Source organism: Rissa tridactyla, chromosome 5, assembly GCF_028500815.1.
Source record: "Rissa tridactyla isolate bRisTri1 chromosome 5, bRisTri1.patW.cur.20221130, whole genome shotgun sequence".
Taxonomy (NCBI): domain Eukaryota; kingdom Metazoa; phylum Chordata; class Aves; order Charadriiformes; family Laridae; genus Rissa; species Rissa tridactyla.
This window is the reverse complement of record NC_071470.1, coordinates 65,298,015-65,310,320: the sequence shown is the minus strand read 5'-3', so window position 1 is coordinate 65,310,320 and position 12,306 is coordinate 65,298,015. Positions and strand designations below refer to the sequence as shown.

Here is a 12,306-nt window from a genome sequence, read left to right as displayed (position 1 = left end):
TTTAGAAGAAGAAAACAACAACTTAAGAGGTTGGTGATCATATTTAGGAACCCGAATTCATTATCTAAGGGTTAGATCTTTCTACAAAAAAAACTTGTCAAAAACAGGAGTCAGAGATAAGATCAAGGAAATATGATGTTAGGGTTAGTAACTGAGTACATGCAGGGATTATTATTAGGGAATCGGTGTGTTACTGGCTGCCCAACAGTCACCCATTTTGTGATCCTACACTTGATGAATGAAGTACTGCAAGTCATATTCACTGAAGACAGCTCACTAAAGCAATGCCAGCATCACCACAACATCTTCATGATAGGTTATGCTGTTTGTACCCTGTAAGTTGTTCCTCCTCCTACTTTTCCGTTTGCTGTTTTTTAAGTAGCCGCACCCAGAGGTTTCCATTGGGATACAGGCATAATTCCTATTCTGCATCTAGGATTTATGTGGGTGGTGACCGTTTCTCTGTTTCCCATTGAAAAGAAACTTGACCTCACTAGTGATATGGTTTTTTCCTAGCAAGCAGACTTTCAGCACGATGCGATTCCTTCCGTTTCTATGTCCCATCTGATAGATGCCTTCAGCACCTTCTGTCTCCTGGCCAACTCGGGTCTGCTACCCGTGCCCCATCAAGTCCTTGTGGATTGACAAAAAGAAAAAAAATCAGGCAATTTTAGAGCCGTTTCCTATTTACCTGGAGTGGCATCTTCCGGGATGTCGAAGGAATACACTGGCTTGGAGAATTTGGGGATGTGGTCATTAACATCACTAACAGTGATGTTTATTCTCATGTCTGAGGACTGCAGGCCGTCATCAGCACGAACCAGCAAGGAGTACTTGGAGCGGCGTTCCCGATCCAGGCGCTTGGTGGCTATCAGGTCTCCTGACTCGGGGTCAATGTGGAAGCTATCATCCGCACCGCTGATAATAGTGTATGTGACGAGGGCATTGGCTCCCTAAGTGAAAACAGAAGTGGTCAAATCAAGTTAATTTGCCAGGAAAACCACTTCGTAATTTTCAGTAAGACAAGAACAGTTCCGGTAACTGCACTTGGCGAGTATTTTTCAGAACGGCTTCCTTTAATAAACAGCTCTCCTGCCCAGTCCCTGCTTCAATCCCCCAGTGAAGACACACACAGTTTTTATTTATGAGACACGAAATGACAAGATTACCCAGAGACTTTTTGCTCCACTTTTCATAAAAGGATCGCATCCAGTCAATATCATAAAGCTCTGTTTAAATTTCAAGCCAGCATCACCGAGCAGTGTAACATCTTCCCTCCTTACAGGGAGCAGTGTTTATTCATCTTGGTTTAAGTTCAAAGGTTAAATTAAATCCCTGCCAGTGGTATCAGCTCTGCCTTTCTCACTTTCTGGAGGTGGGATGGAGGGAGGGATGTCAGGAGGGAGGACCAGGGGCAGCCACGTGTCAGCTCCACTAGCCAGCAGAAACGGCAAGAGATGCAGGTCCCCATCAGGAGAAACTCACAGGAGCTGTGCTGGCAGCAGCCCCTCAAAGGCCAGTTTCTGCATGGAAATACATTTATCCCCGTAAATAAAGAGCCCCAAAGTGACAAATCATGTGTCATTAAAATCACAGTTCTGTTCTCTTGGGTTGTGCTGGAAGTCAAAAGCATTTGCTTCTGGGTCAAACAAAGTATCTCATTTGTCCTCAGAAAAAAAGGATTCATATGGACTTTGAGCATTTTGGTTAAAAAGAAAATTAAGGAAAAGTAAAGTTACATAGAAAAATAATCAGTTTATTTTTTTTTTCCCCACCTTAAAGGTTGAAATTAAGACTTAGGAAAAAAAATATGGAAACTTCCATTCAAAAAATATTGATACAGTGCGTTTTGCCTCAGCCCCGCCCTGTCACAAACACTGAGAGAAGCCACCTGCATCCCGTCTGTATCTTTGATTATTAACAAGAAAATTGATCTGCCTCACAGGTCTTAGCTCTGAGGAGCACTGAGGTTTCCTAGAAAAAGGGAAGCTACCCGAGCTCTCTTTCCATCCACCTCCTGGGGATGGGTTGTGCAGTGGGACACTGCAGCCAGAGGGTGGTCTATGGGATATAAGCGGCTGGCTAGAGCGCCCAGCACCAGCTTGGGTGACATTTCCTCCAAAAGCCAGTACTCAGCTAAAAGTTTTGCTTCTTAGCAGCCCAGAAGGTCAACTGCACCCTAGTCCGCATCAAAAGCAGCGTGGCCAGCAGGTCAAGGGAGGTGATTCTGCCCCTCTACTTCACTCTCGTGAGACTCCACCTGGAGTACTGCCTCCAGCTTTGGAGTCCTCAGCACAAAAAGGATGCGGACCTGTTGGAACAGGTCCAGAGGAGGGCCAGAAAGATGCTCTGAGGGCTGGAGCACCTCTGCTGTGAGGACGGACTGAGAGATTTGGGGTTGTTCAGCCTGGAGAAGAGAAGGTTCTGGGGAGACCTTATAGCGGCCTACCGCTATCTGAAAGGGCCTACGAGAAAGCTAGGGAGGGACTTTTTACAAGGGCATGTAGTGATAGGACAAGGGGTAGTGGCTTCAAACTGGAAGAGGGGAGATTGACATTAGATATCAGGAAGAAATTTCTCATTCTGAGGGTGGTGAGACACTGGCACAGGTTGCCCAGGGAAGCTGTGGATGCCCCATCCCTGGAGGTGTTCAAGGCCAGGCTGGATGGGGCTTTGAGCAACCTGGTCTAGTGGGAGGTGTCGTGGGAACGACATGATCTTTAAGGTCCCTTCCAACCCAAGCCATTCTATGATTCTACGATCTAAGGGAAAACAGAAAGCGACCTGAGATCCTGGGATCACATCCTTTTTTTTCCAAGACAGGGCATGAACCTCCAGTGTTGGATACATGTACCTATACCCCGTGTGCTGACTATGCCCGGCCATGCATTTTGGTGGGTGAGCAGATATTTACCATGCCCTCCCCTGGTGCCAGGCCCAGGTTCCACAGCTGAAACCTGCTGCTGGCACGCAGGTGGCACTTCTGCGGTGAACAGCAGATCAAAGAGATCAGGGAGAAAGAAACTCTATAGCTGTTTCAAACACTCTTGCCTAAAAAAGCAAATTAACAGAGATAAACACCCTCTCCTATTTGTGAGATGAGAGACAAGCATTAGTTACCTGACCTTGTGAGAGTCTCTCCTGCCAAACTTTGTTTCTCTGGGCTGTTTTTTCAAAGTTGGACTGAGCTAACTGATAAAATGAAATTTAGAAAGAAAACAAGCTTCTGCAGGTGCCCCTGCATGCAGTGCTTCAGCATACACAGCATCTGTGTGCTCAGGTGTACCTGGGGGAGGTCACCCCCCTTCCACCAGTTGTGCAGCTTCGCAAAAACAGATGATGGGAATTTAGGATTTCAGAGGCGACCACATTCTTCACCACTTGTTTGACCAGCCAGCGTCCTCCTAATAGGGCGCAGATAAAACCACCACCACGTGTGATACTGGTTTCATCCAAGTAGTAACTTTACATGAGTTAGGTGAGAAGTAAACCAAAATAACAGATGCGTAAAACATATTAAAAAGCTGTATAGAATTTTCCCATTGACAACTGACTTTAAAAAGCTGCAAAGTGCTAGAAGCTGTTGTAAGCGTTAAAGCTTTTGGTACCACTTAGCACCTAGAGAAGAATGTCTTCACATCTTTTCTCAGATCTCTACAATGTCCTTACTATAACAAAGGTTTGAAATTTGCTGCCTTCCTGCTACCACTTAAAAATGTTTGTAAGAGGGGCTCTTGTACACCACTCAGCCATGAGTTTTAAGGGTTCTGCCACGTACCCTTTTGAAGCTAAAGCTTTGATTCTGAAAGCACCTGTAGCAAAAGCAGCAAGCTCTTTTACCGGGCTGCATTATGGGTTACAACGGCAAAGAAAGAAGCCAGAAAAGCGTAATCTCGCAGGAATATTATATGAAAAACAAGGAGCGTTCACTGTGCCCTCAACTTCAAATGCAGGGAGGGGAAAGTTAAGTATCTTGACCCTAAACTGCACATTGCTAAAAAACCTTGCACTCTTTGTAAAGTGTTTGAGGTGGAAATGTTCTGTTAGGGAAATTGAAGTCATCCCTTTTTATAGAACAGTTGACTGATTTCTGTCTAAGGTAACAAATCAGTTCCCACTGGATGGAGTGCTTCAGAATGGGTAACATATTAGGTGCAGTTTAGGAATGGTCAAAAAGAGGCCGGAGCATAATATATTGCTGGAATCTTAGATATCTGTGTGCCATATCACAGCAGAGAGTGGCGGCTCAGTATTTACTTCTCCTTAATCTGAAGACAAACAGCTAGAATTTTTGTTACAGATACGCACTTTTCCAAAATCCTTTTTTTTTTGGTCTGTATGTCAGGCTGCTACCAGAAAATAAAGGAAAGAACCAAAAGTTCATAATCACATTTGTACCATTCCTGAGGGTGTTCCAATGGTTCCCCATGCAGTAGTAAGATTAAGTACAGCAATTAACAATCACAGGACAACTAACCAAGCAACGCAAAAAAGGCCAGCAATAAAATTCTCTCGAGGGGGTTGAATTACCTTATTATTTGAACGCAAGAATTGCCCATTGTTGTCAAGCGTAACCCTATATTTTAATGACAATGCAGACTTCTTTGCATGCTCATATTGACTTTTTAGGCCTTTCCCCAGTGGAAAGAATCAGTTCAAGCAAACGAAACAATATGATTAACATTCTCATAACTTACTTTTCAAAAGAAATGAATACCTCAAATTATATGCGGATATATCTGCCGGATGCATACAACAAGACGGCAATATCCCTCACTAAGCTGACTGGCCAACTGTTTAACATCAGTTGTTCAAAGGTTTTTGCTAGTTTCTTAATAACTCCTTAGTTGGAGCATCCTCACAGTAATGAATCTAAGTGGGCAAAAGGGTTTTTCAAACTGGTTCACATACAGAGCACATATTTCAGCTTTATTTCTTTCCCCCTCTTTTTGGTGAAATACAAATTCCTTTAGCAAAGGATAATTTTAATATTAAGTAGTTCTAGTCAAGGGGCGAGCAGGCATTATCAAAAATTTCCATGTTCTCCAAGGCTTGTCTAACATTAATTTTATTGCACACCCTGAAATTGGGCTCAACTACAACATCTCTGCATCAAAGTCAGTTTAGATGTCAAGCTGTGGTCTGCAACTGAACGTCCATAAAGCTTTATCACAAGCTGGGCAGTCCAGCACCTTCGCCAAGTCAGCGGGTACGGTGTATGATGAGACTGGTAACAAGAAGACCATCTAAAACCAAAACATGGGGCATTGTTTGCCATTACCGGAACCGCTCATTAAGAAATGTTAGGGAAACATTAACTCATTATATACGAAACATGAGCAGCCTTCAAGCAGCAGAGTATTTGTCGCGCTGGTTTTGCTTCTGTGTGACTCCATGATACTGAACAGAGTTTTGCGAATGGGCCAAATGCAGTCTAAAGCAGGACCCCAATGGCTCCCATGGCCAAGCTCCCATGAAGGGAACAGGTGAAAACACGTATTTCCAGAATAGCATTTTTAGTACAGATATTCAAATATGGAACCACGCTCCTACCTCATCAGCATCCATGGCTGTCAGCTGCAGTATTTTAGATCCATCTCCTATATTCTCTTCTACGGTCAGATCAAGCATATCTGTGGGGAACACTGGTGGGTTGTCATTGATATCCTGAAGTGTTATTTCCACCTGTAAAAAGCAGGAATCAGAAAAAGTTGTGTGAGCACTATGAGTTAGACGCTGATTGGACCTGAACGTTACAAATCACATAACTTTGAAAGAAATCAGGTAAATTGTCCTTAATCACATGAATTAGAACATTCCCAAACCACACCAACAACAGGAAAAGCCCCTCCGGATATTAAAATTCCACATTGTTATAAAATACTCATAGGAAAGCCTCTAACATAAATAAAGTTAATTTGACTTGTTGATAGCAACTGATTTTAAATGGTCCTAGTCTAGTTTATATTGGAAAAGATCCACTGATAGACTGTCATTGTAATCCTCAAAGTCGGCCCCTGGAGGACAGCTGCCAAGTCCCGGGGCAGGAGATCATTCAACCATTAAATGCTGCCTGACATAAAGATGAGGTGGTGTAAAATTCTCTCTGAAATGTTTATGTATTGGCAACTCTCCGTTCTGAGGGAGGAAAAAACACCCTTGCGCTTTGTATTTTTGTAAAAAATAATCTGTTTTTCTCTCTCTCAAAGCTCTCCTCCAACTGCAAACATAAACGTTACTTTAGAAGCACCCACTAGCACCTACTCTCCTTGCCTATACACACACCTAAACAAATGTTCTTTACACATGTGATATTTGTATGCTTTTCCAAGTAGTAATGGGAGTTCCTGAAAGGTTGTTGTGTGTTATCTATTCCTTGTTTTTCATAAGCAAGATTGCTGCCCTGCTGATGCTAGTTTAAAAAGCAGCAGAGCTCTGTTTTGCCGAATACCGGGTATGGCATGTAACATTCCAAAAAAGAAAGTGAGGACACAGCTTCTTTACATTTATCAGGCAAAAAAAAGGGGTTTTTTGGACCCAAAATATTAAATGTCCACCAAACTCTGAAGACACACTAATGAGAAAACTGAGTAGCTGAAGAACGCCTGACTTTATTGCTCATCAAGGAACAGAGAAAGGTAGACAGGGCTGTTGCACAGGAAGGGAGACAAAGGTATGGACGACTTAAAGAAGATACCCAGATTGACAGAGAAAATATTATTTACACTGCAGCACCTGCCATGCCATTAACCACAAGGGATGTCCCTGCACTTAGTTGAAAATACAGGGGTTAGGCTGCTCTGGATATAATCAACGCAGACGTCTCTGGTCATCCGAAGTCTACATTTTCTACTATTTCTAGTCACCTGCCATAACGTTTTCTTTTTTAATTCTGTTTTCATGCCGACCACCAACTGCCAAGCCACTGTGACTTGATCACCAAAGCTGATCACCAAAGGTTGATCCCAAAGATAAGCACTTTAATGACCAAAGCATGGCTGTCCCCGCCATGTCTTGGCAACCAAGTCACCCAAGCTCGCTTGTTGCGTGTTTCCCAAAGCTCTCAGTGGCTGCACCCAAGGGTCATAGGTCCTCTGTGGGCTTCCTCAGACCACATCCTGAAGGATGATCCATCCCAAAGGCAACTGTTTCAGACAGCCTAACATTTCTACCAGTGCTAGACTTTGTGATGGAACAGATCTGGTGTGTTGTGGCTACTACCTTTCATCAAAGACCCTGAAAATATAAATTGTGGTAGATATGCAAATACTCTAAGAGTATATTTGACCCTAACACACCTGTCCCTTCTGCCTCAGAGGATGTTTCTAATGCAGAGAAGGCTGCAAGGAGCTCAGCTCTTTCCCTCATAAGTATTTTTGCTCCAGGGATTTTCTTCAGAGGGTGGAGAGATCTAGACCATTGTGAACATTATGGCTACATTGGTCTATGGGTCAGTTTATACCCCACGCAGGGAGGCACCTTCCACCTGGGGATCTAAGCCATCCTCAGTCACCTCAAGTAAGTGAGCTTTTTCTTTTTTTTTTTTTTTTTTTAGTTTGTGTTTGGTATTTATGCCCGCAAAAGGCTACTGTCACTGTCAGCCTGCCAGAACTTTTCAAAAGCATTAAAGAGACCATAAGTGCCTTTAAAAACAGAGTAAATGTTATGTTAATATTATAGATATATCTGCTGGAAGTGCACTGGTCCTATAGGCACTGGTCCTATGTGCACTAGGCACACTGGTCCTATAGGCCTTACATGGCCTTTTACAGAAGGCTATTATTAATTTATACCATATTTAATTCCTTTAACCATTCACAAATAGTACACAAAACACTTCATGGCCTGAGACAGATTAACCCAGGAGGGTTTTATCATCAAATTGAAATCCCTGAAAACAGAAGCACAAGAAGCACTGACCGGAGCATCACAAGCAATGATTCGACAACTCACTAACCAGACACAAACCTTCAGAGAATAAAAACAGCCTGTGTTGGTTTTCACGGCAACCGCTGCATCTGGGCACCAATTAATCGCCGAAACAGGAGAGACGCAGAAGGAATGACAGACGAAAGATTTTGCCAGCCGTTCCTTGCCAAGCAGGTCCTGCCCCCTGAACTGGCACAGCAAACCACATATGCTCTCCTGCTCCAAGTATAGCATTTCCCCAGCTATGGTTTCAAGGTAAAGCAGCTGCGCAGCTCCGCAATTTATTTATTCATACCCTATATGTCATGCACAGCTAATGTTTCAGCTGCAGGTGACATTTCACCACCAGAATCCATTTTCACAATGAGAGATCGCCCTTTGTAAAAATTGCATGAAAAATATATGACAGCTTCTGGGGTTTTGGGTTAGGAGCTGTGCATTGCCTACAGCTTGCATAATGTAAGGCAGTCAGAATCCAAGAATACAGATGGCTAAGGGTTGTGGGACAAAATAAATTAATTATAAAGTCAGATTCCAGAGAACTGAAAAAAAGGAGGAGACGAAAAATAGAGGAAGTAATTTTATCCTGAAAAATCAGCTCATGAGTAAACAAAGACACTGCATTTTATACCGAAGACGTGCTTTATGTGGTGGAAAAATAAGAAATTCTCAAATAAGGAAGAGACATTTTTAGAAAGAGACCACAATATTTTTAAAGAGCATTCACACCACGATTTACTATTTATCCACAGGGCTTAGATAATGCATATTGCTTCATCATTCTCCGTTGGCTAAGTCTAATTAGCATCCTTGTGTAAAGCTATCTTTTTACTTCTGCTAAAACTAATTACTTCAGCTTACACACAGTACTGCAAACGTAAGGAATAAGATCCTGGGATGTCCCTGTTTGCAGAAATTTCTCTCAAGTCATAAATCTCTGAGAAATACTTGAGAAACATCTTCGCATTTCCCCTCCAAACAAAAGAGTCCATTAAGTTTCGTGCCAAAGGCCTCATTTAAGAAAGTATACATCCTAAAATGAGTTCAGGTGTAAACTGAATGTCCAGCCTTCTATTCAGGAGTTCAGAAATTAATTTCACTTTGAAATTATTTCAGAAGTTCCAACCCCAAGCAGAAGCACACAGGAAAACCACTAAGTCTTTCATTGCCACGGGGCACTGGGTGATTTCAGTATGTCTTATGACATCTTTAAGGGCGGGGGGGAATAAAAAAATCCACAAAGCTTTAATCAAACATCTAAACTAAATCTCTCCCCAGCCCACTGCCTCTGTCTTTCTTATCCCACATTACATTTGCATAAAGATATCAGTGCGTGACTTGGATTCTAGAAATACACAGTTTGATTAATATCATACGCTACCAGTAATAATTATGTGCAATTCTGCCTCAGACTTAATGAAGGCAAGACAAGGTGGTCATGGCAGCATTACCAGCCATCCGTACCATGAGCATCATGTTCAGAAGGGTCTACAGAAAGTGTGCTGTGCTCTCAGCTGCACCAACAGCAAAACACCCACCAGCGACAACAGCAAATGCAAGAATAAACATCTAGGAAAACAAAGGTGTCAAAACCTGAAAATACGCCACAGGAAGAAAAAAAGGGTGCTTAAGGGGTTTCTCCAAACCTCGGTCCCTGGAACAGGAAGGAACCATTAGGTGACCATGTCTGTACCACCATAGGAAACAATACCCCCAGGCTACATGCAAAGTGATAACCATCACCCCTTCTCCAAATCTACCCAACATGGGCAATATTCTTGCCTGACCTCAAACCCATCAGTCAATGTGACTCTAGGATGCAAGCCAGAGACAAAAAGCAGTCACCTGAGAGCACTCCTTGGACCGCTTGAAGTCTTGCACTATGGCCAGTCTCTGGTCAAAAATGGCCTTCGATTTCTGCAGAGGCCACAGGAACATAAATAGTCACAGGCATTTCTAAATCTCTTAAAACTGTGATGGGAAACGGATGAATAGATTCAAAATATGGCTTTGCTTTATTTGTTTAATGGTAAGTGAAAAAAAAAAATCAGAAAGCTTTGTTCTACCCAAGTGCATCTGTGTGTAAATCTCCACAAAATTACTCTGTTTTTGTACAAATTCTAGCATAATATTTTTCCTTTACATGTTTAATACGTCTAGAAAAAAGAGACTGAAAATTAAAACTTTCCCTCACAGCTCATTCTGCAGAAAAATACATGTTACTTATTTACTATGCCATGTAAAATAAACACAATAACTTTACATATCAATTTCTATGCAAACTATCTTTGGGTGGGGTTTTTTTTTGTTTCTTTTTTCTTTGTTTGTTTTTGTGTTTGTTTTATGTTTGAGTTAACCAATATTAAACTAAGACGCAAAAATACAGACATACAACAAGCCACAGACACTGGCAAAAGTAGCGAGTCAAACAATACCACATATTTCTCCGTGTCTGAATCAAATTTCTCGTTCTGCAGCCTTAGTAACATTCTCACAATAACACCATGCCCCTGCCACTATTACAGATGGCCAACCCATCCTCATCCGTGACAACGTGAGTGCTGCTGCCCACTGTCATGGACGTTTTCAAAGCAGAGGAAGTATTAATTACCTTCATCTTGTTAAGATTCTTATTTGCTGCTCAAATTAGCCTCTTGTGTTTTTTCTCCCTCAACCAGTTCAGAACAGATGGAGGCAGGCCAGCACTCACCTCAAACAGTTTTGCCTCAATTTGCTTTAAACGTAGACGTAAGAAAAAATAAGAGTTCTTTTCTCCATTCAGACAAGCTTCGGGTCTGAAAAGATAGAAGGAATCATACCGGGACCTCACTTCATCAAGCATACAGTATTTAGTTAAGCATTTAGGGCATGAACCTGAACGCAAGTCGTCACTAAGAAACTCACTGGTGTTTCAAAATGTTGTCTTTACTTTGAAGAGAGCAGCAAATATCCTCTTTGAATTAACTGATGACATTTATGAGAAATCTGTGTGAAAGAGACTCTACAAAGAGTGATGCTGCAGTATAAAGTCTTCAATAGCTTCATACTTTATACACGGTTCTGGAAACAGTTTATTCTCGGGGGCAAGGAGAAACTCAATTATGATGGAAACCAAGAATAAAAAGGTTCTTCTTTCGCTTAACCGAAAGGAATATGACTTTGCACTTGAATAATCTATTCTTATTCAAAATAATTTCTTGAATTAAGAAACAGTTGCTAAAAGACGAAGTTTCATTTCTTAGAGCAAAAGAACCAATCCACTTCAAAAATACTAGTACCCCAGACAATTATTACTGAACAGGCTAGACAAATTCCATGCTCAACATAAAAAGCTTAATATGAGAGTTTTATTCTGGAACAAGAAATTATTTTAGTGACCAAACTTACTGGGTTTATGAGCTACAAAGGTATGTAAAGTAAAACATTGCACTGGAAGGCAATGTGCCAAATTCTATCCGATCGTAACACCTTCTATAAACCAATGGGCTCATTTAGCCAGAACCGATCTCTCTGCTTTATTACATTTATTAACATTCATTTTTCTTTTATTTCAAGGTGAGGAGGGTTTATAGACTGAATACTTTTCCAAAGTTCTTCATCTATCGAATGAAAATGAGGGGAAAAAAAGATGCCACAGGAAACTCAAATAAGCTCACGCGGCAGCAGCAAGTTTCACTGGGAGTCCCAAAACGCGTGCAGTAATTCTCGCTTGCAGCCACCCCATCCACGATACAGGCTCCATCAGAGATCTATAGATAGAACACGATCTAAGAAGAAAGGAACTCCCAGATGTCTCACGCATTCGATGCTTCTTCAAACGCTACAGCTGTTTGATTAAAGATCAGAGTGGAAAGGCAACAGCTTTTCTTTCAATTTATAGGTTGTTGAGTCATTCTTCTTCCCTTTGCTTGCTGCCGTGACATTCACTGCTTCTCTCAAGAGATACCATCTGATCTACAGGCACCATTGGCACACATCACCCTGAAGACTTTTGTTTATGCTTAAGCCATTATATTTTATTTCATCTTAAAAAAAATAGGGAGCTTATTCTTCGTTGCTGGAGACTGTGGCAGTGTTTTATCAATTTTAACAGAATAAGAGTCAAAGGATTCTGTTCCCCATCCCTTGGTAAATATTCTAAATAATTTCATTCATGATGATAAAAGAGAAAAATTCAACTATCAATTTATCACATCCATGTCACTAACTCAAGAACCAGGCCAACACTATTCATTTTTCACCAGCCACCATCACTTTGGCCTTTTTGTTCATCCAGCAAACAAATCTTTGCTAATCCTGAAAAAACACACATGTATGAGTAGATTCCTTTTTTATTGATGTGAGTAATCATATTGGCTACTCACATCAGCGAAGTCA

The 12,306-nt window shown here is 41.6% G+C and overlaps 1 protein-coding gene across 1 annotated transcript in view; it reads right to left on the bottom strand.

Annotated features, from left to right (window-relative positions):
* FAT4 (FAT atypical cadherin 4) overlaps positions 1-12,306 on the bottom strand; it is a 149,565-nt gene that overhangs the window by 67,558 nt on the left and 69,701 nt on the right. The window contains exons 2-3 of the mRNA XM_054202720.1: positions 5,554-5,685; positions 692-953 (exon numbers count right to left, since the gene is read on the bottom strand). Coding sequence (XP_054058695.1) covers positions 692-953; positions 5,554-5,685 — 394 coding nt within the window. The remainder of the gene's footprint in view (positions 1-691; positions 954-5,553; positions 5,686-12,306) is intronic.